General features: G+C 37.7%; 3 protein-coding genes across 7 annotated transcripts in view; 2 read left to right on the top strand and 1 right to left on the bottom strand.

Moving 5' to 3' along the window:
* Nucleotides 1–2820, top strand: part of PRKD3 (protein kinase D3) — an 85134-nt gene extending 82314 nt beyond the window's left edge. For both annotated transcript variants that reach the window (XM_070476864.1, XM_070476855.1), the window contains 2 exons: nt 1478–1563; nt 2404–2820. In XM_070476864.1, coding sequence (XP_070332965.1) covers nt 1478–1563; nt 2404–2577 — 260 coding nt within the window. In that variant the 3' untranslated portion in view covers nt 2578–2820. The remainder of the gene's footprint in view (nt 1–1477; nt 1564–2403) is intronic.
* On the bottom strand, nt 1116–20560 carry NDUFAF7 (NADH:ubiquinone oxidoreductase complex assembly factor 7). Of its 3 annotated transcripts, XR_011491337.1 has the most exons (11): nt 20419–20560; nt 19965–20128; nt 18368–18448; nt 17322–17432; nt 13890–14103; nt 12793–12851; nt 11938–12048; nt 9266–9409; nt 8264–8437; nt 7452–7743; nt 1116–2665 (listed from the first exon to the last, which is right to left on the bottom strand). XR_011491337.1 is itself a non-coding variant. In XM_020890028.2 (10 exons), the coding sequence occupies exons 1-10, from the start codon at nt 20468–20470 to the stop codon at nt 7528–7530; spliced, it is 1326 nt and encodes a 441-aa protein (XP_020745687.2). In that variant the 5' UTR covers nt 20471–20560; the 3' UTR covers nt 7273–7527. The 3 variants fall into 3 exon arrangements, 2 of the variants coding, with proteins under 2 accessions (XP_020745687.2, XP_070332967.1); XM_020890028.2 differs by lacking the exon at nt 1116–2665 and having other exon boundaries at nt 7273–7743; XM_070476866.1 differs by lacking the exons at nt 1116–2665; nt 19965–20128; nt 20419–20560 and adding an exon at nt 18960–19064 and having other exon boundaries at nt 7273–7743.
* Nucleotides 20561–25999, top strand: part of CEBPZ (CCAAT enhancer binding protein zeta) — a 23385-nt gene continuing 17946 nt past the window's right edge. Inside the window, exons 1-2 of one of the 2 annotated variants that reach the window (XM_020890024.2) lie at nt 20561–20766; nt 22935–24421. In XM_020890024.2, the coding sequence (XP_020745683.2) occupies nt 20611–20766; nt 22935–24421 (1643 nt within the window). In that variant the 5' untranslated portion in view covers nt 20561–20610. Of the gene's footprint in view, nt 20767–21118; nt 21212–22934; nt 24422–25999 lie in introns of those variants that run through there. The other variant, XM_020890027.2, reaches the window with a different exon arrangement.

Here is a 25999-nt window from a genome sequence, read left to right as displayed (position 1 = left end):
CTGCCTACTCTCCTCCTTGCTGTCAAATCCTTCCAGCCCTTCAGAGATCCCTGATCTTGTGGCTCATCTGTGAAGTCTTCCCTGAACTCCTCCAAACTGTATGACCTACTTAGGCTACTGGTTGGGTGTATTTTTCCTGAAGTAATTTATCTTTTCACAGTCACTTTTCTTATCTTCAGATTAGGTTCTTTATACACCACTTAAAACATTTTTTAAAATTCTGCCAAGTATGAGACCTAATCATAGGGATTAATAAAACTGGGAAAAGTTTGAGGGACAACATGTAAATAGTAGGCTTACTTGTTAATGAAGAAATCTGATGGAAGAAGCATATATGAGGGTTTGGGGATGTTGCCAAAGTCACCTTAGAGCCCCCTTGGACAGTGTGGTCTGTAGACCTCTTACATCAGAATCACTTGGTGAGGTTATTAAAAAGACCTTCTGGCTCCATCCTTGAGACTCAGACTCACCAGCTGTATTGCTACTCAGGAATGCATTTTAGTAAACACACTGAATGATCCTGATGCACATAGAAGACTGCCATTTAAGGAACAATGGATAAAAATTCCAAGTATTTAGAATATAGAGAAACTAGTACTTAAAATACTTTGGGGGGAATAAACAGGGTGAAAAAAATCTGGAAAATTTTGACTGGTATGACAGTATATAGAACTAGAAATAGTATAGGATAAGTCGTTAGTTTGGCTCATCCCTGGATGCAGACCTGAGTAACAATTGCCTTGTTATATAAGGATATTGTCAGTGTGTAGTAACATGGTTGCTTTGGTTTTATAGTTAGCCCACTTCTCCAAATAATTGGATAAAATATGCATGCTAAGATCTCACCACATACACCAAAATACCATGAACTTATTTGTTAAAACCTGTTAAGTATGAACTTTTGGTAAGAAGTTATTACCTCACTATAACTTCATCTGCAGGAGCAAGGCAATGGCTTTGGCTATTTTCCAGACCAAGCCCAAGACTAGAGAATAGCATAGCATCATTTCGGAGGGAAAAAACAACAAAAATGTAAGACTGTAAAGAGAGTCTGTTTTACTCATTTTTAAAAGTAATGGTTAATTCTTAGTACATAAAAGCATCATTCTGAGTCCTTTGTGTGTATTAAGTTTATTTCATCTTCTCAACAACCTCATTTTACAGATGAGGAAACTGAGGCACAGTGCAGTTTAGTAACTGACCCCCACGTCACACACAGTAACATCTTCGGCTTAAGCAGGTGGGCTCCAGTCTATACTTTTAACTTGTATTCTGTACTATCTCCTTAATAAACCAGGTACACTGAATTCAATAAATATTTATCAGTCACTAATATGTTAGCTTAAAGGCTGTGTCCTTGAGAAGCAAAACTCCTCAACCCTATATTTCTATGGATTGAACTGCCTTCCAGGCAGAGTCACAGGTTTGGGGTACTGAGTGCTCAGATTCACATATCTAATTTTGTCTTTTCCCTTAGCAATTGATTTGATAAACAACCTACTTCAAGTGAAGATGAGAAAACGTTACAGCGTAGACAAATCTCTTAGTCATCCCTGGCTGCAGGTAAAAACAATTTGGCAATCTTCATTTGAGCAGTTCATGGTGATTTGTCTTACTTAATGAAACCACTCTTAAAAGATCATCAGATTCTACATGTCTTAGGGTCTTATGGTGGTTATTTCACCTTTTTGTAAGGTGAGCATAACACATTATATTGTCAAATATATTTTATTTTTAAAATGTCCACCAAAAGGCTTATATTTTATATTGAAAAGATCAGATATGCCATTTTAAATGTTTGGTTTTATTCCCCTAAAAGCCATTGCATAGATTTATCAAAAGATACCCCCAAACTTCAGACTAGAGAGAAGCTTTAGAACAATTACTGTAAAGGGAATGAGGGGTATAAGTAACTTTAGAACAAATGTAATCATAATTAATCTCAGCAGCTATTAAATTATCCTGACAAGAGTCTAAGCACGCTTCCCATTTTGAGGAGTAAGGTGTAATCAGATTAATAGTTACTATTAACCACCAGGGCTGAGGCAGTTTTTTTTTTTAAATTTTGGAAGAGTTACTTCCTTCATGAGAGAGACTAAATCTGAAAAAGTATCTTTGACGTTGCTAACCTAAAGTATTACAAATGGAACTTATTGTATAGCTAATATTTGAAATGGCAAGCCACTCCAGTGTTCTTGCCTGGAGAATCCCAGGGACAGGGGAGCCTGGTGGGCTGCCGTCTATGGGGTCGCACAGAGTCGGACACGACTGAAGCGACTTAGCAGCAGTGGCAGCAGGGGGTAGGGGTTGTCAATTACGTAACTAGGGTGCCAAGCAAAAAAAACCAAGTTAACAGTGTTTTGTTTCTTTTACTGTTCATAATCTTCATTTTTTTCCCCCTAGGACTATCAGACTTGGCTTGACCTTAGAGAATTTGAAACTCGCATTGGTGAACGTTACATTACACATGAAAGTGACGATGCCCGATGGGAAATACATGCATACACACACAACCTTGTATACCCAAAGCACTTCATTATGGCTCCCAATCCAGATGACATGGAAGAAGATCCTTAGTTACCAATGAGCTAACTTCAATAAGGAAGCATTTCATGTTATGGACTGGCATTTTGCTGCATAACTGTTGTTCTTTGTATGCTGTCATCTGAAAGGATGCAAAGATATGGAAAACATAAGGAATCAGTGACACCAATACTGTAGTTCATACTGAGGAGGTACAAGAGGGTAAACTGAGTCATAAAAACACATAATGGAATCCAAGACGAAGCTTTTCATAAACTTCTACAACATAAGCAATAACTGGTTTTTGTATTTTTTCCTTACCGTTCATTTTAGTACAATAGTAGCACTTAATTTATCTTCCCTTTCCTGTTCTTACATTATTTTTTTTTTAAAGGAGAAAAAAGGCAAGCTAGAGTCCAGTTATTGAATAGCTTGATCAAATCATACAAGAGTTAAATAGCTTGATCAAATCATCCAAGAGTTACACAGTTTATAACTAAACAGATTTGCATTTATGAGATAACTGAGAGGCTACCAACATGCCATTTCCTATATTCTTTAAAAATTTGTTTAACTGACCACAGAGGCACTGAGGGGTTTTTCCTAGATGCCAGGAAAGGGAGTGCTGAACATGTTTACCCTTCTCTTTTAGGTCAGTTAAACTGCAAAACAATAGTATCACTCTAACTTCTTTGGGGTTGAAATTCTGAATATGCTCTTTAGAACATGAAAAGTTGTCACCTTTTGTTTGTATGTCTCAACAGTCCCTAAGATTATTTGGGACAACTGATACACAAAACCAGGAGTAGGAACTGCTGGTCCAAGTGCTGAGTTGTTACATAAATCTTCCTATAGTTCAACTCTGCTGCATACATTCCCATTGATGCTGTTGTGATGCCACAATTAGATTCCAACATTTAATGGGTACAGATCTGAACTCTAATCACACAATTTCTCTTTACATGGGACTGTATAATTTGAGGAATAAAATTAAATACACGCCAAAAGTAGGGACAATGCAGGGTCAGTTAATGCTACAGGAAAGAATAACAATATTCTTTTTTTCTTCCCTTAGCTTAGTAGAAGGCTTTACAGATATCTGGAATGTTTTTAAATCAATTAAGCAGTTTAGGGGAGTGGGTGGGGTGGAGCATGAAACAATTTATAAAGAGTAGGGCTGTATTATCAGCTGAGCAAATGAAAGAATGAAATAAGTATTTTTAAAAACACTGCAGCTCCAGCAGCCAGCTAGAGACAGTTTTTGTACCCTAACATCATATTTAAGAGGTTAGACTTTTTCATAGCTTTTAAAAGTTACTAATAGTTTCCCCCAAAAAGTTAAAGATCTAGGTCCACTTCTAAAAAATCTAGGGGCTTTGTGTTTCTTGATTCCTAAATAATCACTGTAAATGTTTTTTCCCCTCCAAAAAGAAAAAAAGATGTGGAGCCCCAAAAATCTGGCTCTGCTCTTTAACTATGTTGACCTTGGCAGGTAACAACCTGACTGAGCTTTGAGCTCCTCAATCTGTAAGATAAAGATTATAATTCTTGCTTCTGTCTTCCTCGATGTTGTTGTGAAGATCAGATATTTATAAGCTAAAAGTTATAAAAGTGTTAAGTATCATTGCCCATGGAATCTGAGATAGCAGAAGAAAGGAATGTTCTTGTGAACAGAATGAGAGGGCCTTCAGAGATCCCTGAAGCTATTCCCTTGTGTAGGGCTAAAAACACCCCTGAGAGAATGAAAGCAAACACCAGTGCTCCTCTGTTCTGAGCTCTTTACATGTTTTTCCCTCACAGTAGACATAGGTAAGTCATTACAAACTTTGTCTCACAGATAAGGACAATGAGGCACAGGAAAATTAACTAGCTGCCTTAAGGTCACACAGTTAGGATGTGGGTTTGAATCCAGGCAGTGTGTCTTCAGAGTCGTCCTTACTGCTAACCATTCTGCTATACTGCCTACCGTTAGATATTCCCAGAAGACATTCCACAGTGTCTCTCAGTATTTCATTCTCATACAGGAATTTCACCCTCATACAGGAATTTTAAAAACTAAAAGCAAATTAATTATGCAGAACCTTTGGGAAATGTATTTTCCCTGTGATGGGGGTAACTTCCCCTAATTTCTCTAAGTCTGTTTATACAATCAGTGTGCTCAAATGAAGTAATTTCTGAGTCACTAGGTACCCTATTGTGGTTTTACTACATAAGATAAAAATTAACTGGAATGCTGTTTGCTATACTTACATAAAAACTTTACAAGCCATAAAATTAATTGCACTCTTTGTTTTTGTTATTGAGAAGTTTTCTTAGAAAAAATTGTAAAGGCACTGTCAGATAATTTGGAATTGAGTAATTTTCTCCAGTTACTGTATAACCTACATAACCTTTTTTGTCTTGAAGTCATCATGTTTGTATAAGAAATAATTGTTAGAAACATTTGATAATGTATACAAAGTCTATAATGACACTGTTTAGTACATTTTTAATTATATCCCACTTTTTGTAAATATCCTCAAAGAAGTTTGATAATAAAATTTATTTCCATATCACTGTACTTTTCCATGTGAAAACCTGAGCTAGTAGAGGTATCCAAATAAAATTGTATTTGGTTGTGTTATTTTCCCAGGCTTTGGTAAGAGAACTGTTTTGGAAATAGTATTTGTAAATGAAACTAATGCTATATTTAAGAACACAGATTTTTTTTTATCTGACTAAAATAAAAAACAACTCATTATTACAATTTCATACAAAATTTGAGGTAATTACCTCAAGGTCTCATTTCTTGAAAGTTTGGAATAATTAAAAGTTTTTCAGAAACTGCCATCAAATATTCAACTATTGCAACTGCCAAAAGACTTAAGTTTGTTAATTTACTCTTTTTCTAGGTTTTAAGAAGCACTGGCTAACTCTTTCCCCTTAATCATGAAAACTATTAAATAATTGGGAAGGGCCAACTATGGACATTTTCATTCAACACTCTGCCAGTGAACTTCCAGTATAGTTAAGCTATAAATTGAAGACATATAGCTAATATTCTTTTCTTTTAACCTCTCAAATTTGTGTGGCTATTAATATAATTCTTCAGAAAGTCCACGTCTGCTATTAATAAAAATTTCTGTGAACCAAAAGAATGGGAACTTACAGAAATAAATCTTGACAGTTATCTGAAAATGAGAGAATTAACTAATTTTAGAAAATTATTCCTCCTAAGTAGTCTGCATTTACTCTCATTCATATTTTAAGTACATGTCAGGTTGATTGGTTGTACTATGACTTTAAAAATTTTTTAATCTCATTTTGTTTTTAATTATAAAATTCACAGAAGCATACTGTAAAAAATTCAAATACCAAAAAGGAGGAAAATTAAAAAAGAAAGTCTCTTATCCCTCAAACCAGACTGGCAAATTTCATAGTGATTATTGGGAGCTCAGAGCAAATATAAGGCCTACCTCAAGAAAAAAGAAAAATTTCAAGTAAACAACCTAATCTAACATCTAAAGGAATTAGAAAAAGAACAAGGCCCGAACTTAGCATATGGAAGGGAATAAGAGAGGAAATACAAAGTCCAGAAAACAACAGAAAACATCAATGAACCAAGCACTTGTTTTTGAAGATAAAATTGATAGGTCTTTAGCCAGGCTCATTGAGAAGAGAGGACCCAAATAGAATAAGTGAAAGAGGAGAAAAAATACTAGAGATACCAAAAAAAAAAAAAGAATACCATGAATAGTTATGTGCCAACAAATCAGACAACCTAGAAGAAATGCACAAATTTTTAGAAACTTACCCCACCAAGACTGAATCAAGACAATCTGAACAGACCAATCATTGGTGGTGAAATTGAACTTGCAATTAATAAAAAGTCCAGCAAACCAAAACTCCAGGCTTCACAGAGGAATTCTAAACATATAAAGAAAAGCTAATACCTATTCTCAAACTATTTCAGTAACTGAGGAGAATGGAACACTCCCAGATTGACTCTACAAGGTCACCATTTCCCTTGTACCAAAACCAGATAAAGACTACAAAAGAAAATTACAAGCCAGTATCTTTGATGAATAAAGACACAAAAATCTGCATAAAGCAGCAAACTGAATCTAACTATACACCATGATCAAGTGGGATGTATTCCAGGGACACAAGGATAGTTCATTATTTGCAAATCATTCAGTGTGATCAACATTAATAAAAGGATTAAAATCAACACGGTCATCTCAACAGACAGAAAAAAGTATTTCACAATATTCAATAGTCATTCATGATAAAACAACAAAACTGATACAGAAGGAACTTATCTCAACATAATAAAGGCCATTTAACATCATACTCGGACTTCCCTGGGCTTCCCTGGTGGCACAGACAGTAAAGAATCTGCCTGCAATGCAGGAGACCTGGGTTCAATCCCTGGGTTGGGAAGATTCCCTGGAGAAGGGAACAGGCAAACCCACTCCAGTATTCCTGCCTGGAGAATTCCATGGACAGAAGCCTGGAGGGATACAGTCCATGAGATCACAAAGTCAAACACAACTGAACAACGTTCACTTTTCTTTCACTTCAGGACTTCCCTGGTGGTGCAGTGGATAAGAATCTGCCTGCCAATGCAGGGGACATGGGTTTGATTCCTGGTCCAGAAGATTTCCACATGCCATGGAGCAACCAGTTCTATTTAATCAGCCCCCTGAGAATAGCCAGTTGTTTCCAGTTGTTATTAAATCAACCAGTATTCATATTTACACTTTAAAATAAAACTATAACAACCAGCTTTATTAATTAGAGGATACTCAATAATTTGTTTCATTAAATTGAGAACACACATTTCTACCAAGAATCAAATACAATCTTAAAAGATCAACTTCCAGTGGTACTGTATGGTTTAATTTTATTGGCTATGAAGAGATAAAATATTTTAATACTAATTTTACCTGTGATACATAAAACATGTTCCTTTTATTCTAGTTTCTTAGGCCAACTTGGGGGTGAAAAGTCCAAACTGAAATATCACCGCCAAGCAAGTTCACCAAACCCAGCTACAGGTGATGGAGAGGGTTTTGACTGACGTGCATTCGTCTGATGATTTCTACCATGAAGTCTCTGATGAGGTACCAAGGCAAGAAAGTTAAATCTTTCTCCCATCTTCATAGGATTCATTAACATATTATACCCCTGAAGTAACTGCTGCCTTAATGATGGCTCATCTGTTTTATCTAAAAGAATCTGAAAAGAAAAAATGTCTTAGTAAAAATAACCAGAAGAAACAATTCCTAGGTATATGTAGTAATACAATGACTATTAGCTATTCAATAAAACAGCACTTAAAAATGTGATTTTGAGCCTCTACCTCAGAATCATGGCCTGTTTATTAAAGACATAGGTTTCTGTGACCCAAAGCTATGGATTTGTATGTTTAACAAACATTCCCAGGTGGTTTGATCTACACTGAGGGTAAAGATGTCTTTAAGACAGTTCTAAAATTCATACCCACACAGGCAGTTAAGTTTCCTTAACAAACATTAACACTATTTGGAAGTCTTAAATGTACCTCATACAGAAATGTATGAAACTTACCAATCTGCCCTACCCTCAAGTGGTCTGAACCCTACACTGCTGAGAAGACCACAGACCACGGATCTGACTATAAGAGCACCGAGCCCAAGTGAACTCACTATTTTCAATATGTACTGAAATACTATGAAATTAAACTAGTTAATAATAGTGAAATAAGATCAATCATTACCTTCAGCCGGACATCAATGCCCATATTTCTTAAAAAAGCTTGCTGTTCTATTGGACCCAGGGAAGCTACTTTCCCCTGGGACATTCTACACAAGTAACTGAAGTCCACGTCAGCTGTTAGGTCTGCTGTTCCAGGGGCAGTTAGGACATCATGAAGTCTGTGGCCACAAAACCCCTTGAACGTAATTTTTAAATGATGAGTTTTTGTACTTTTATAGTTATCATTATAAAGATTAAAGAAATGCTATCATGTAGTTCACTTTACATAACAACTGTTAAAAAGAAACATATGGCCTATCAAGGGTTTACAAAGTCTTACAACATAGCACCCTTTCTTCAAATAAGATACTATGTGGAAAATCCACTATGAAGTACTATGCTATAGTGCCTGAACATGCTGCCTTTGACATCTGTTGAAAATTTTCACTAATGTTCATGGTGATGAAGAGATAATTCTCCAGATGAACTCAGGTTAACAGAACCTAGACGGTGTTTTACAAAGTGTATCCATCAGCTATATGCATCGTAATCACCCGAGAACACATTACTGGACTCTTCCCAGGCCTAGCAAATCAGAATCCTGGAGGTAAATCTAGAGAAACAGTGTTTAAAACAAACTCTCCAGGTTTTTCTCTAAAAAATAATAATAAAGTTAAACATTTTTTTTTACTGAAGGGAGGAAAAATTTTAAGAACTTTTAAGAAAATGTTTCCACTTGAATTATTCAGATGTTTACTAGAATCTATGCAAACCTAGGTTCTGCAACTTAAGGAATAATGTAAACAATCTAGACCCTATTCAAAGGAAAGGTGGACAGTTAAATACTGAGTTAAGGGTAATTATAACAACATAGATTAATTATAAAATGCAATGCAGCAAAGATAGACACTGTAGAAACCAAAATAAGATAAATATCTTCAATAAACTTCAACCCTAACATATGACAACTAAGTAAACTGTACCAGTTAAATTCTGATAAATCATGTGACTGAATTATACATACTCTGAAAGTGTCTGTCTTCGTCCCGTCATGACCATAATCCGCGATCAGGGCAGCACCTCCAGTTAGGGAAATGCGTTCAGAAAGTTCCTGAATAACAACACCAGCCTCAGGACACACTTCCACATGATCCCTTGTTTCATCATTCTAGTAAGGGAATAGTTAAATCAAAATACATCATTCAAAAAACTTGTTCCCTTAGGGTTTTCCTACAATAAGCATTTCTAAGTTATAATAAAAACAAATTGCTTCTCAATATGAATATGTTGTCTACACTCAACTTTTCACATGACACCCTTTTTATTATATAGAACTCCTTGGTTCTCTGATGTCATCCACTCGGTTTACAAACACATTTTATTTTGATGCCTTTTATAAAAAGCCATAAGCCCTCCCAAACCTCCAGATGGCTAAGTACATTATCATTTTATTTATGGTGATTTTACTTCTATATCATAATTCATATAAATATATTCCACTGGGCTGAAACCATGGGAAAGGGATTTTTGTCTGCCTGGAATAGTGTCTGGCACATAAGGGATACTAAAAACTTGTGCTGGTAGAACAAATGAAATAAATCCAATATAACAAAACAGATCCTATTAAGTATATCTGCCTTCTTTGGGGGCAAGAGGTACCCCACTGATACACCCTAAATCTAGTTAATACCAGCTTATAAACCAGTGTCAATGTACCTGAAGCCCTTATTTCCCAAGATGTTCAACTATTAAGGGTCTTCAAGAAGTACATATTAGCTTAGAAAGTATATGAACAGTAAATAATAATACTTGCCAACTGGATTAGTATATATTAAATTTTACTAATTCCTGTTACTGAACAAAATTTTTTCTTCATTATGCAAATATACATTAACTTTTGCTCTCTCTTAACACCTACTAGAAAAGACCCTGAGGTGGCAGAGGATGAGATGGTTAGACGGCATCACCAACCCAATGGACATAAATCTGAGCAAACTCTGGGAAATGGTGAAGGACAGGGAAGCTTGGCGTGCTGCAGTTCATGGGGTCGCAGTCAGACATGACTTAGTGACTAAACAACAGACACCTATTAGAAGTGAGATACTGACGTGCCTTGAAGTCTGCCTATAATAGCACAGGTCTAAGAGGTATAGAGTCAGGCAGACTCAGCCTGTGAGTCTCAGATCAGAGACTCTCAGATCAGTGACTCTCAGATCTCTTACTAGAGACAAGTTACTTCGCCTTTCACAGTCTAGTTCCTCAGTACATATTCTAGGCTTACTGTGAGGATTAAATGAAATAATAAACCACTAAGCCACCAGTGTGTGTTAGCCACTCAGTCATGTCGGACTCTTTGCAACCCCATGGACTGAAGCCCACCAGGCTCCTCCGTCCCTGGAATTCTCCAGGCAAGAATACTGGAGTGCGTTGCCATTCCCTTCTCCAGGGGATTTTTCCCACCCAGAGATCAAACCCAGGTCTCCTGCATTGCAGGCAGATTGTTTACCAACTGAGCCGCCAGGGAATCCCAACGTAGCTGGCTTTACCAACTAAGCCCCCAGTGCTATTTGATAAATTCTGTGGTGAGACTACATGAACCATGGAACCAGTCACTTCAAGCATAAGCTGACAGGCCGCAGCGTTCCATGCTGGCATTCTTACATCCTACACTGCTTGCTCTTCAGGACAACAGATTTCCATTCCCATTTGCTCCATCCAAATGAGAGGGAAAAGTCATCACCCCCTCTCTCCTAAGTGTACACTATTCAAGTGAAGAACTAAAAACAATCAACTCTCAGAGGGGTAGCTTCTGGAAGCTTTATGAATTTGATTCTCACTCAGGTAAAATTAAGTAGCCAGAATATGAAAAAATAGAAATGTTCACAAGCACTTAGGCTGATATTTTAAATTTATGCTTTGCAAAGAAAACTTAATTCACAGGTTTATGTTTAAAAGCTTGTAAAATCAATAACTTCTGAGGCAGAAATCCTTTGATGGTCTAGAAAGTAGAAATCTTTTTTTTCTCAGCTCAAAAAAGGGGAGGGGGGTGGGATAAAACAGGCAATCTAAAGCCCAAACATGCCTGAGAAGTAAAGGATTTTTGAATCATTAAACCCAAACCTAAGATCCGTAGCCTCTTGAGATACTCCTTGAGGACAACAGAGTGCAGCAGTACATCCGCCATTTGGCAGACTAAAATCAGACTAGAATCACGTGCCATGCTGTTGAAGCATGCCTTTTTTCTCTCTTTCACCCAAATTTAGATCTGAGAAAAAATGCATGCTCCAACAGTAGCCCAAAGAGAGTGATGATAAAACTGACCTAAGGATAGTTTTGAGAACTGAATGAGAAAATAGAGTAATACAAAGTATTTAATAAATAGTTACTTTACTATACACTGTACAACACTGTTTTCACAGACACAGAACTTCCTGTCAAGTAGACAATATCGTCACCATTTGATAGAGAACTGCGGGAAACAGACAGATCTGGAACTTGCTGAGTAAGCACTTAAATTCTTATTACATGAAGCCCACACAGCCAAGGAATGACTTGAACCCATTCTGACAGATCCTATGCATTTCCACTATCCATAAAAAGCTCTTCTCATGTTACAAGGAACTCTAAAATAACTCAGAAAATAAGACTGAAGATTGGGTTGGCAATAAACTTACAAAAAAAAAAACTTATTCCTACTTGTATGAATGCTTCTGCTGGGGTGGCACATGGCGCCAAAACAAATCTCAGTTTATCAGAAACCTGTGGATCAATATCAACAAGTACCTCTCGCCATCCGTGTGGTGTTTTCTAAACACAAATAACAAAAAAAACAAATTTCTGCAAGTCTGTTCTCAAAACTGCCTTTATCACAATAGCAAATGTTCTCCTCTTATCATATATAAGCTAGATAAATAACATTTACAGAACACTTTACCACTTGAAGTTATTTAAAGGCATTACTTCATTTCCTTCGAATAATATGAGTAGACCGACAGATACAAACTATTAATGTTGTTTAGATAAGAAATGGAGGAGAAAGTAAGCAACATGCTAAGTGCCCCCAAAACGGAAAACAGATTTAGGAGAATTAATCAGAAGCCCAAAATGGAAAACAGATTTAGGAGAATTAATCAGAAGCTTTGCCAACAAATTACTACATAATAATATTAATATATACTCTTAGCCCTAGAAATTACCAGTATACATGTACTGCTACCAAATCTTAAATCTCCTCACAGAAAGAATGAAGAAAAATTTTAATTTTCAGAATTTAAAAATATTTCCTAAAAAAATAATCCTTCATTGTACTATAGTCACTTACCATCTTATATTCCCATACATCTTTATCGCAGAAGAATTAAGAATTCTTAATAATTACCCTAAGAGAATTAAGAATCCTTAATATTTCACTTATGCTTTTCAATTATTTGTATTCATCAAACTTCCAAATATAGCTTCAAACAGTAACAATTAAACACCATAAATGTTTACTCTTACAACAAAAGGCCCTTTGTTATTCAATTATAAATGTGACTTCTTTCCCATCAGTACCTGAAACTTATGCACAGGAAGAACATCGAAAAATTCATGTGCGAGATAAAAGCTGTACTCTATGCAAAAACAGAAGAGAAAAATTAACACTTCAGCATTTTCAAGGCAATAAATTGGTTCTTCTGGACATTAGCAAAAAGAAAATGCATAGTTCTTCACACTGGAAGTTGTGATGCTTGCGTAATTACCACTTTCACAGAACCATCCACCTCTTCACAGGAAACCTACTGTGCAGAACTTACACAGGAGCAACTATTACTATTCTCATTTTCCACACAGAGGACCCCAATTATCAGTTTAATCTTTAACTCATCACTAAGAATGAAATAAATCAGAACTCAAATCTGTCAGCTAGAAGAGGATTGGAATTTCCTAAAATCAAATGAGATGGTGAAGGCCAGGAATGGCTGTGGCACCTTGGCCAGGGTCAGGCTACCAGTTCAGGTTTGACCTGGGACTCATCAATATAATATTCTTGAGGAATACAGGGATTTCTCCACCACCCTTTACAAGTAAGGATACTCCAAAGACTACAATATTAAACTCCTCTATGGGACTTCCTGGTGGTCCGGTGGCTAAGACTCCATGCTCCCAGTGCAGGGTGCCGGGGTCAATCCCTGGTTAGGGAACTAGATCCCATATGCTGTAACTATTAATAACAGATTCCACATGCCGCAATGAAGATGGAGGTTCCCACGAGCCGCAACTAAGACCCAGTGTGGCTAAATAAATAAATAATTTTTAACAAAAAAAGTAAACTCATCTCCTAACATTGCTTCCTTCAGCCCCACTGCCTTGGGCTGCTTCATCAACAGTACTATCTTAAGGGTAGGGAAAAACTGAAACCTACAACAGAGATTCCTATTTTGGTTTTGTCTTGTTTTTGCAACACTGCATGAAATTCACTGCTCCTCAATGTTAGGTGACTTTATTGTCTAACACAATGCTTTTCTCCAGAAAAAAAAATGTCTGTTAATCTCTATAAGGGAATTGGCAGCACTAACTCAATCTGCTATATTGCAAAACAAGGTTGTGCTCACATATCACTGTGAGGGCTGTGATCAAAATTCTTTCATTAATCAATGTAAAATAATTACCTTTTGGAACATCTTGCAGATCTCGGTACCAGGAAACTGGAATTCCAGATTTAGTGACACCTTTCATATATACTGGGGATTCCACATTTCGCTCTAATGGGACCTTCTCTTCAGTCAACGTTAATGCTTGAATCTCACTTAATTTCTGGCTCACCTCTACCAGATGTAGTGAAATGTCACAGTTTTTCAGCAAAGACCCAAGTTGACTAAATACCTAAATATAAAAAGAAGAAATTGGCAAAATACAGGGTGTTGAATAGATTTTAGGTTTTCTAGTCATTTATTTCAATAATTTGTCAGTATCACAGTAAAAGTAATAACTGGTTTCAGAGAAATTTCTTCTTCACACAGGTCACTCTCCAGCAGTCTGTAAGAACCAAAACCTATTGGAGTTATTAAACATAGTCTATATAAGAAATGAACAGTCTGCAGTACCATTTGCTTTCCTACTGATAAAAATTAGAATTATGACTAACGAATGAAAATAAAAGCTTTAGCATTCAATAAAAACAATGATTCAGATTAGGGACTCTAAAAAAAGACCAAGGAAATAAAATTTATATGGCCTTGATTTTAACTTTGAAAAAATGGAGATTTATTACTTGTAAACCTGGATATTGCATATCACACCTGGTGCCACATACCATGTTCATGGACAGAGAATTAGGCTTGATTTTAAAAAGCTGCCCTGTCTACAAAACAATCTTACCCGAGATGATCTGACTGTATCCACAAGAAATCGGATTTGAACAGCACTAATAACTTCACAGTTTAACTATGAGAGTCTTTCCATTTCAATTTTTCCTCAGCTACACATACTTTTTATTTTTTGCCATTGTAAACATAAGGAGAAAAAAAACAAATATACTAATGTTTTATCAATATACATTAATGCAAAATATTCAACGCTAACTGCATAAGTACATCAATTATTTTCACTTGAATTTAATATTCACTGGTGATATGCATCCTACTTTTGAGATCTGTATATGCAGGTACAGACTGATAAGGACAAGACAAAAATTTTTTCAAATTCAGTTTTGAGATGAAACTACATATGGAAAACTTCTTCCTAAGAGAAAAATGTGAGAGTTGGACTATAAAGAAAGCTAAGCGCTGAAGAACTGATGCTTTTGACCTGTGGTGTTAAAGAAGACTCTAGAGTGTCCCTTGGACTGCAAGGAGATCCAACCAGTCCATCCTAAAGGAAATCAGTCCTGGGTGTTCACTGGAAGGACTGATGTTGAAGCTGAAACTCCAATACTTTGGCCACCTGATGGAAAGAGCTGACTCATTTGAAAAGACCCTGAGGCTGGGAAGGATTGAAAGCAGGAGGAGAAGGGGACAACAGAGGATGAGATGGCTGGATGGCATCACCGACTCAATGAACATGGGTTTGGGTGGACTTCAGGAGTTGGTGATGGACAGGGAGGCCTGGAGTGCTGCAGTTCATGGGGTTGCAAAGAGTCGGACACAACTAAGCGACTGAACTGAAGAGAAAAATCTTTCAGAAATTTGATAAAAAATAAAACATCTGTAATTATGCCTTTGGCTATTTTCTTTATATTCTTTGGCTATTTCAGAGTTCTTAGAACTTGAAATAGGGAAGCATCTTCAACACATTTTTAAGACCTGTGGATATAGTTTGGTGCACATAGTTTGGAGCAGAGTTTAAGGTACAGCAAATGGTTATGAACATCTTGTATTGGTAAGAGGGTAACTACTGAAGATGCGTAGGCAGGAGAATTGATAAAGCCAAACATTTTCTTTCCAAAAAACAAACATAACAGTTGGATTATAGGGAGGCAAGGATTAAGTCTTTGGTATTAACACATACACAGTACCATATATATAAAACAGATGAACAAGGACCAACAAGGACCATAAAACAGATGAACAACAAGGAACTATATTTAGTATCTTATAATAACCTATAATTGAAAATAATCTGAAAATAAATACATGTAATCACTTTGCTATAACCTGAAACACTGTAAATCAACTATACTTCAATAAAAGAAGTTCAAGAAAAAAACCTGTGGGCTTAATTTTTAAGGTGCTTGAGCCAAAATATTGTTTAAGAATTTTTTTATTTTATATTCAAATGACTTTTTCAATTTAAAAAGATACAAAATTGAGCCCTGAAAACGTAAGTCAGTAGGTCTTCTCCCTCCCCCCCGAGCCATACAATATAATGATGATTCTTTATCAGACAATTGTAAATTTAAAAAAAAACTTCAATTTCTAATTTCAAGCAGAAATTACATAACATCAGGAAATTTTAATCTCTTGAAATTGAATGGGTTTTTTTTTTTTTTTTTTGGGTCACACAATATAAGTAACTTTGGTGTTAACAGATAATGTCCAGTAGCTAGTCACAGGAGTTATACCAAATTATACTTATAAGCAGTATGTGAGAGTCCCGTTGGTCCTCATCCTCACCAAGTCCTTCTAATTTTGAGTAGAATGGTTTCTCACTGTGATTTTAACTTTCATTTCCCTGACTACCAATGAGTCTGAGCATCTTTTTGTGTTTGTTGACCATATGGATTTCCTCTTCTATGACAGGTCTGTTTACATCTTTGGTTTGACTTTTCTGTTGAGTTCTCTGTCACTTTCTTATGGATTTAAAGGAGTTTTTTATGTATTCTGTCAGTTCTTTGTTAGTTGTATGTGTTGCAAATAACTCCTCCCACTTTGTGCTTTGTCTTGTCACTTTATGGTATCTTTGAAAAACAAAAAGGTCCTAGTTTTTTTAAAGAGCAAAAAAGTTCTTAATTTTAACAGAATGGAAATAACCTTTTTCTTTGTGGCTTCTGCTTTTTTACATCAATTTTAAAAACTCCCTACTCAAAAGATGAATACATTCTTTCATAATGTCTTCTAAATGTCTTATACTTTTTAACTCACATTCTCCTCAAGCCCCCGCTTTTTAAGATTACAAACAGACAATAATAAGTAATGATTCATTATGTTACTTTGATATTATATTTTAGCTGAGAAATATGAGAGGAGGAAGTAAGGCTGAAAGGCAAGGAAATCAACAAAGTTCTCAAACTCAGTTAAAAGTAACAAAATTCTGGACTTTCTTGGTGGTCCAACGGTTAAGAATCCACCTGCCAATGAAGGGGACACAGGTTCGACCCCTGGTCCAGGAAGATCGCACATGCTGTGGGGCAACTTAGCCCGAGTCACAACTCCAGAGCCTGCGCTCTGCAAAATACTGATGCCCATGCACCCTAGAGCTTGTGCTCTGCGACAAGAGAAGTCCCTGCCATGAGAAGGCCTCGCACCACAACTGGAGAGTAGCCCCCATTTGCCACAACTAGAGAAAGCCCGCGCAGCAGTGAATACTCAGCACATGAAAAATAAATAAAACTAAATTTTAAAAACTGATAAGAAGATTCAGGTACATGAGACTTTATTACTTACCCTCAAAATATCTCCCAAGAGGGTTCCCTTGCCTGGGCCTAGTTCCACCAGTTGGAAAGCTGCATTTTTTCCAGCGGCTATCCATTCACTGACGAACCATATCCCTAGGAGCTGTGACAAGGAAAGAACTGCATCTGAGCATTATAAAGCATAAAAGGATACCAGGATATAAAACTATGTAAACAGACTTTATACCAGAAAGCAAAATGTTTGCAAACAACTACACATGTTATTCAACAAGTTCATATATGTATACACATATAGCAACTTCACAGTACAACACATACCACTTATGATGCTTAGTCTCAGAAGAAAATACCTAGTTAAAAGGCAGCCTCCATTATAAAAGGTCTCATGACACATACTGAAAGGTACCAGTATTTGAAAGCGAACAGACATATGAAATATGATTAGGCCATTTCTTCATATTCATGTAATTTCAATAATTACATGGCTTTAAGTGATACTTAATATTTTTTAGTGCCTAGATTCGTCTTCCTTTTGTGTACTAGTTCCTATTTCTAAATTGATCAAAGATTATATAAGGAAATAAATGAACTAGAATTCCTGAAAAGAATTCAAAGTTTCTTAAAGGGAGACTGCTACTATAAACAGCTAAGTAAGAAAGTGCACAGCTTGATTCCACTGACTCCTCAGTGCTTTTTAAAATCTTTTCTCTCTTCCTTCTTGGGTACTCCCAGCCTCCTTTTACACCTCACCTGTTGTCTCTCTCCATCCTTCCATTCTCAGTTTTCATCTGGTTCTCCTCTTTTCCAATGCCTCACCTTCTATCGCTTTTCTTTCTCTTTCCTTTTGTTCCTCATATCTCTACATTTCCTTTTCTACATGAAGTATAAACCTTTTAAATGTCCTCTATTTACCTCTATTATTCTCTACTCTTTCTGTATATAAACCACTAAAAAATTAAAACTTCATGAATCACAAAAAACAAAACTTATAAAACACTACTGTAGAATAATACTACTTGATTTTCTCTCAAATGTTTGTAATAATTAGTTTCTTCTATAGTTTACATTGAATATTACCTCCCCAAACATCTGACTTATTTCAGGTGAAGTAATGAAATCTCCTTCTTCTCCTAGCATGTCATGGTTCATGTAATAGCCCTACATAAGAAGAAAAAAAAATGGGAGAAAACAAATTAATTTTCAAATAAGCTTTTTAAAACACCCCTCCAAAATCTTATATAATGTATACAACTAGAAAAACAAGTATTTCATAAGAAAGTTCTCTCTTCTAAATAAGCAAAATAAAGTGTCTTTACCTAGATTTTACAAAGTAACAATCATTCTGCAGAACTGGTAGAAAAACATAACTAAGGAACTTCCACAACCCCTATTCCTACCACACTATTTGCTTTCAATCCTCATCAATCTGGGTTTTGTCTTTTTCACCCTCAGAAGTAGTTAAAACAATCCACAATGATCTTGGGCAATTATGTGCTTCCTTGTTTATAGTTCAATTTTCTCACCAGAACATAAGTGCAGGGCTCCACTGTCCACTGCAGTATTTCCAGAGGTTGAAACAGTGAGTGGCATAGTTGGCACCTCAACAAATGGATAAATGAAGAGATCTCAACTCTAACCCAGGTAAATGTGTTTTAAAGTTTCTACTTACCTGAACTTTTGGTATACTGTAGCACTGCATACAAGCATTAAAGGATCTCTTCTTTTACTAAACCTCTGGACCCTGAGTCATTCCACTATATCCAAAAGCAAAAGGCCAAACGAACCCCGGGATTCCACCGATCTCATAATTCAACCCAACAAAAAGTGAAACACTGTAAAATAAAACCACCACAGGCTTTCACCAAGTGGCTTTGTAGAAAGGAAATGAAAATCAGAAAGCCGTGACAATGCCTAATGCTATAACGTAAAGGTCCAGACCTCCCGTTCTCAATGGAATATGCTTCCGATGCCTGCTGATGCCTTCGCAACACGGCTTTCCAAGCACCAAATTCATGTTTCCTGTTGCCTATGGGACATGCCACCTGAGTCCCACAAACACTTCAAATTCATCCACTGAGCTCAGCTCTGTCCCACCACTTCCTCCTCCTGTATTCTCTCCTTCCTAAAAAGTAACTCCAACAACTACCATAAACCCAGGTAGGGAAGTCATCCTTCCTCCATCTCATAAATCCAGTTGGTTACACTGTCTCCTCAACATCTTTGGAAGTGTCCTCTCTAATGCCACTGCCGCTGACTTGACCCAGCCCTGACCAACTGACAGATTTATTTATCTGTCCCAAGGTCTTCAATACTTTGGTCAGCTGATGCAAAGAACTGACTCATTGGAAAAGACCCTGATGGGGAAAGACTGAAGGGAGGAGGAGAAGGGGACGACAGAGAATGAGATGGTTGGATGGCATCATCAACTCGATGGACATGAGTGTGAGCAAGCTCCAGGAGTTGATGATGGACAGGGAAACCTGGCGTGCTGCACTCCATGAGGTCTCAAAGAGTCGGACATGACTGACCGACTGAACCTCTTCAAGCCTGACTCTTGCCCTGGAAGGCTCCTGCCAGGGCTGAGGGCCCTAGGGCTCCTCTCCGCACATCCTCGTGGCTCACACCTGACAGCGTTGCTCGAGTGGGCCTGGTTCCCTGGTGCCCCGACCCATACCTTGGCTGGGTTTGTCAAGACCTCCTTCATGTACTCGGCCACAGTGATGGGACCAGTAGACTTGATTTTGTATATAAGATGCCTCAGCATGGGGGTCACAGAGTTGTTTTCTGCAGGCTCATTCCCAGAGCTGAAGTACTTTCCTCTCCAAAGATAAGGAAAGACTACAAAGAAAAAAAAAAAAAAATTAAACGGAACTCATTAGAAATCTTAGTGTTGACACAGCAGCCTGAGTGATTTCAAGGCGGCTTCGTCAACCTTGCACTTAGCCAAAGCCAGGAAAGCGGAGTCGGGCCAAGACCCGCTTGGGCAATCGGCCCAAGACCACACAGCCATTCCATGTCTAAGGCTGGGCTCCAGTCTGCAGCCCAGAGCGACCCAGAGTCCTCTCAACTGAGGAAGGCGCCCGGGGCGGTTCCAAGGCAACAAGGGTTTGAGCACCGCAATCTCTTACCTGCGCGCATTGCGCACAGCCGCCTACTGCCGGCTGCCGCCAAGAAGTTCATGCCTGACTTCGCTGCAGTGAAGCGCCGCCCGGAAATGAGGATTGCGTCTGTTTCCTGTTAGAGCCACACCCCCTACAGGAAGTACGTCGCTCGGCCTAGCGGAAGAAAGCTACGGGCCTTGCGCGCGTGCTTCGCTCGCTATGGCGGCAGCCGAGAAACCTTTGGAGTTCTATGCCAAGCGGCCCTGGGGCCCGGAGAACGGGCTAGAAGATCCGGACGAAGACGAAGAGGATGATAACGATGAAACCGAGGATGCGTTCTCCCTTCAGGAAGTGTTGCGGCTCGGAGGCACCAAGGTAATGGCCCCGGGCTTCCGAAGAAAGGAGATAGGCGCGTGGCGGGGTCGCGAGTGGAATTGCCCCGCGAGTGACGGGTCAAGTGGCCAAGCAGCCCCCGAGCTGCGGAGAGGGATGGCGTCGCGGACTCAGACTCCAGCTTCTAAATGTACTCTGCACGTTTCCTGCACTTCTTTCCCGTAATATTGCAAGAAAAATGTCCTTTAGAATTGAACATTTTTTTTGCCGTGCCTTTTCTTAAAATGTAGGTGATCTTCTCTTTTTATTGACGCTGTATATAAATGGCACTCCATCAGGTCGGAGAGGACTGTTCGTTGTCGTTCCGACCTCTTGACATCCGTGTTTGCGATCTCACTGGTGGTAGAATTTTAACAAGTACACACACCTGCTCACTTTACGCTCGAGAATCTTTCTGCCCTCTTGGAATTTACATATTAATGAAACGGTAAACAAACTTTGGAATACACAGTATATCAAACGCTGACTAGAGCTATGACGAAAGCTAAAACGAGGGAGGATAATGAGTGGGAAAGGGCGTTACAGGTTTAAAGTAGGTGATTGGGGAATCCAGCGCTGAGGTGTTTGAGCAGAAAACGGGAGGGAAGAAAGGAGTGAGCCGGGTTTTGTTGAGGTTTTGTTGTCCCGGGAACAGTAAAATAGGGCAGCTGAGGTCAAGTGAGGTGAGAGAAGAGCGGTAAGAAATGAGGTCAGAGACATGAGGGTGGACTTAGGCTCTCATTTTATGGGAGACCTTTAGAAGATTTGGAGCAAATATGTGACAGTTTGTAATTGTTTTGAGGGTAGACTTTCTGGGCAGTGTGGGAGGGGGCGGAGTGGGGTCAGCGATTAGAGGCAGGAGAAACAGTTTCCCTGGGCAGACTGACGGTTTGGTCTGTACTTGGGTTGCATTTTAAAGGAGGAAGTGCATAATGAAAGGTCGTCTTTCCCACTTTAATCTCCAGCCACGCAGTTTCCCCTTCAGGAAGCAATCATTTTAGTGTCTTACATATCTTTCAAACAAATACACACACGCCTGTATTTGTTATTTTTTACACAAAAGGTATAGTACTATACTATTTTATATCTTTTTCTGTTTCGGAGATGCTTCCATATCAGTATATAAAGATCTGTCATTGGTTTTATGTCAGCATAAGTCATTATCTTAATTATCTAACCAGCCATTTATTGCTGATATTTGTCAGTCTTATGCTATTTTAAATAATGCTTCAGTAAATAGCCTTGAATATGTATATCTTTCCCCACATTAGTAAGTGGATGTATATACACCTCAATTTATAGAAATGTCACGTATTTTGATTGAAGTTGACAAATTGCTTCCCTTGAAGAACTTCCACAAACCATATGGGAAAGTGCTTTTTTTCCTTCACCCTCTCCCCAGCACCACCTGTGTTAGTATCATCTATGCTTGTCTGACATGTTTAAAAATGGATATATCATTGTGATTTTAATTTGGACTTCTTTAAATGTGAGTGAGGTTAAGCATCTTTTCATATTTTTAAAGATCCTCTTTTTTCTATGAGCCATTTGTTTATATACTTGCACATCTTTCTGTTGGATTGTCACTTAACTGATGCATAGGAACTTTTATATTAAATATTAAGCCAGATTACTTTGATAGGAGTTGCCAGTTACTGTTTTTTTCCAACTTATCTGTCTTCTGATTTTTGTATATGTTTTGTGTGTATGAGAGAGTGGTAAATTTATCCATTCTTTTCCATATGGGACCTGAGTTTTATGTCATATTTAGAATTTTTTCCTACCCTGTTTTTTTTTTTTTCCTTCTTCTTCTTCTTTTATGTTGTGCTTTCTCCTGTTACTCTATGGTTTTGTTTTTCACATTTAAATTTTTTTTTTTTGGCTGTGCCACTTGACCTGCAGGGTCATAGTTCCCTGACCAGGGTTTGAACCTTGGCCCAAGGCAGTGAAAGCGCAGAGTCCTAACCACTGGACTGTCAGAGAATTCCCTTTGCATTTAAATCTTTGTTTTATCAAGTACTTTGGGTGTGAAAGGGAGCCCAGGCAATACTATGATGACTCAATTTCATGGATAATTGATTTCAGCAATATAAGTATCATTAAATTTTGAAGTTTTTATTAAACTGTTTGATTTGTAATATATTTTTAACTTTTTATCTGTTTCGATGCAGCAAGATTATCTTATGTTGGCCGCTTTGGATGAGAATGAGGAAGTTGTGGATGGAGGCAAAAAAGGAGCAATTGATGATCTTCAGCAAGGTGAATTGGAAGCATTTATTCAGAATCTTAGTTTGGCCAAGTACGCAAAAGCTTTCCTAATTGAAGAAGATCAACCAGCTAAAAAAGAAGATTCCAGCAAGAAGGAAGCAAGAGTTTCCAAAGTAGATAGTAAAAAGCAAAAGACAGCAGAAAGTGAAAGTAAGGTGAAAAATAAGAAGAGGCCAGAACAGCACTCTGATGAGAACAGTGCCATAACAAAAGCAAAGAAAGATAAGCAACAGGACATCTTTGAATTTTTTGAGAGACAGACATTGTTACTTAAGTCTGGCGGCAAATGGTATGATCTGGAGTATAGCGATGAATATTGTTTGGAACCCCAGCCTCGGGATGTTGTGTCTAAGTACAAAGCCTTGGCTCAGAAGTTGTATGAACATGAAATCAATTTATTCAAAAATAAGACGAATAACCAAAAGGGAGCCTCTTCTACCTGGATGAAGGCGATTGTGTCATCAGGGACTCTAGGTGACAGGATGGCAGCCATGATTCTTCTTATTCAGGATGATGCTATTCACACACTCCAGTTTGTGGAAACTCTCATGAACCTTGTTAAAAAGAAGGGCAGCAAGCAGCAGTGCCTCATGGCTTTGGATACTTTCAAAGAGTTACTTATTACAGACCTTTTGCCAGATAATCGAAAGCTACGGATTTTCAGCCAGCACCCTTTCAACAAACTAGAGCAGTTGTCCAGTGGCAACAGGGACTCCAGAGACAGAAGACTCATATTATGGTATTTTGAACACCAGCTGAAACACTTAGTGGCTGAATTTGTGCAAGTCTTAGAAACTTTAAGTCATGATTCATTAGTCACCACCAAAACTCCAGCCCTCATGGTGGCTCACGAGCTTCTTTGTAACAAACCTGAGGAAGAAAAGGCCTTTCTTGTGCAGGTGGTAAATAAACTGGGAGATCCTCAGAACAGAATAGCTACCAAAGCCTCCCATCTGTTGGAGACACTGCTTTGTAAACATCCCAACATGAAAGGAGTTGTATGTGGTGAAGTAGAGAGACTGCTGTTCCGCTCAAATATCAGCGCCAAAGCCCAGTATTATGCAATTTGCTTTTTAAATCAAATGGTCCTCTCTCATGAAGAAAGTGAACTAGCTAACAAATTAATAACTCTTTATTTTTGTTTTTTTCGGACTTGCATCAAGAAAAAAGATATTGAATCAAAAATGCTCAGTGCCCTTTTAACAGGAGTGAATAGGGCATACCCCTATGCCCAGACTGGTGATGACAAAGTGAGGGAGCAGGTTGACACGCTGTTCAAAGTGCTTCATGCTGTGAATTTTAATACCAGTGTGCAGGCTTTAATGTTACTATTCCAAGTCATGAATTCTCAGCAGACGATATCAGATCGATATTATGCAGCATTGTATCGGTAAGTACTTAGCATTGTAATAGTGAATGAGAAATAATGTGGTATAATATACTGCATTGCCTGTCTGGGGGGCAGTAGAAAGTAAGTAGGGTTTTTGGCACTCCTCGGTAACTTGTTCTTCACCAGCTTTTGAGTCATTTAATCTTTAGTTCCCTGTTGGGCATCTGTATTAGCATGCTTTGAATATGCCATTTATTATTTTTTTGTTTTGAGAAGTCCCCATCCTTGATCCTATATTTCTTTTCTCCTGTCCTTCACACTGCCATTTGTTCGTTCATCAAGAAATTGTTGAGTGTCAACTATGTGCTGGGTACTATTCAAGAACTCAGGATATAGCACTGAACAAAATTCCCTCTAAAACACTTTCATTCATGTTTGGGAAGACAAACGGTAAACAAAGTTTTTACCTAGGAAGGTTGAGGAGGAGCCTTGCAGTTTTGGAATATTTTTTAAAATATTAGTGTTAAGATTTTGGTACTAGAATTACTGAATTTGCAACTGTCCTGCAGTGCACCCATTCAGGGCAGATATTTTGAAGTTTGTATTTTTGGGAACTATTGAAGTACAACAAACTATTTCTAATTCATTTTTTAATTTTACATACATACAGCTTGCAAGAAACATAATATAGTGGTTAATATCTTAGATCTAAGCCTAGATTTGAGTCCTATAGTTTGTCCAAAGGACAAGTTACTTTAATTTTCATTAAAGCCCTAAACACGATTGATCCCATTGTACTATGCTTTTATTTGTCTGTAAAATGAAAAGCACCTATCTCATAGGGTTTTTAATGAAGATTATGAAACTTCCCCACAGCTAAACAATGACAGATCTGAAGTTTTAAAAAGATTAATGAGTTAATGTATTTTTTAATTTATTTACTTTTTAATTGAAGGATAATCGCTTTACAGGATAGTGTTGGTTTCTGCCACACATCAACATGAATCAGCCATAGCGAGTTAATGTATTTGTAAACCCGTGTAATCGCCAGTGTATGCTGTGCTTTTAACACAGCTCAACACATAGTTCAGTGCTTTGATAAGTGCTGGCTGCTATCATTATTACTCACTTATATTTCTTCAGTTTAATCCTTTTACGAGCTCTCTAGTCTGTGAGGTGCAGTAATTTGTGCAAGGTCACACACACAGCATGAGGTCAACTTAAGTGGCAAATCCAGGCCTAGTGACTTGGAGTTCACGGTGTTTCATGGTACTGATTGGGCTGATACACTAAAAAAGATCTTAGAATTCTTTCCATAATTCTTAAGAGTCTTAAGTACTCTAGCCCTAATTCCCTGGTTGGTCCAATGGTTTGGTCTCAGCAGTTTCACTGCTGTGGCCCAAGTTCAACCTCCGGTTGGAGAATTAGGATCCTGTAAGACATGAGGCACAGCCAGAAATGAAAAATTTTTTTAAATTTTAAAGTAATACTTAATTTTTTAGTTTGGAAAGACTTCCAAGGCTGAAAATGTAGAGGTTTCAGGGTTAGGTTCTTTAGCAACTTTTGAGGGTCATAAGAATTTCTAGTTTTTGGAAAGTTTGAAATCTATTGGAAAACTTATTTTTCTAATATCCATTT

The sequence above is a fragment of the Odocoileus virginianus genome, chromosome 2 (genome assembly GCF_023699985.2).
Source record: "Odocoileus virginianus isolate 20LAN1187 ecotype Illinois chromosome 2, Ovbor_1.2, whole genome shotgun sequence".
Lineage (NCBI taxonomy): Eukaryota > Metazoa > Chordata > Mammalia > Artiodactyla > Cervidae > Odocoileus > Odocoileus virginianus.
This window is presented reverse-complemented; position numbering and strand designations above follow the sequence as displayed.

What these genes read in the sequence shown, in the direction of transcription:
- NDUFAF7 (XM_020890028.2), bottom strand. Translation starts at nt 20,470, where the DNA reads ATGAACTTCTTGGCGGCAGCCGGCAGTAGGCGGCTGTGCGCAATGCGC. An exon ending in TCTTGACAAACCCAGCCAAG is followed by an intron (nt 18,449 to 19,964) that starts GTATGGGTCGGG and finishes CTTCTTATGTAG; the next exon opens with GGCTATTACATGAACCATGA. An exon ending in CAGCAGAAGCATTCATACAA is followed by an intron (nt 9,410 to 11,937) that starts GTAGGAATAAGT and finishes TTCCCTTACTAG; the next exon opens with AATGATGAAACAAGGGATCA.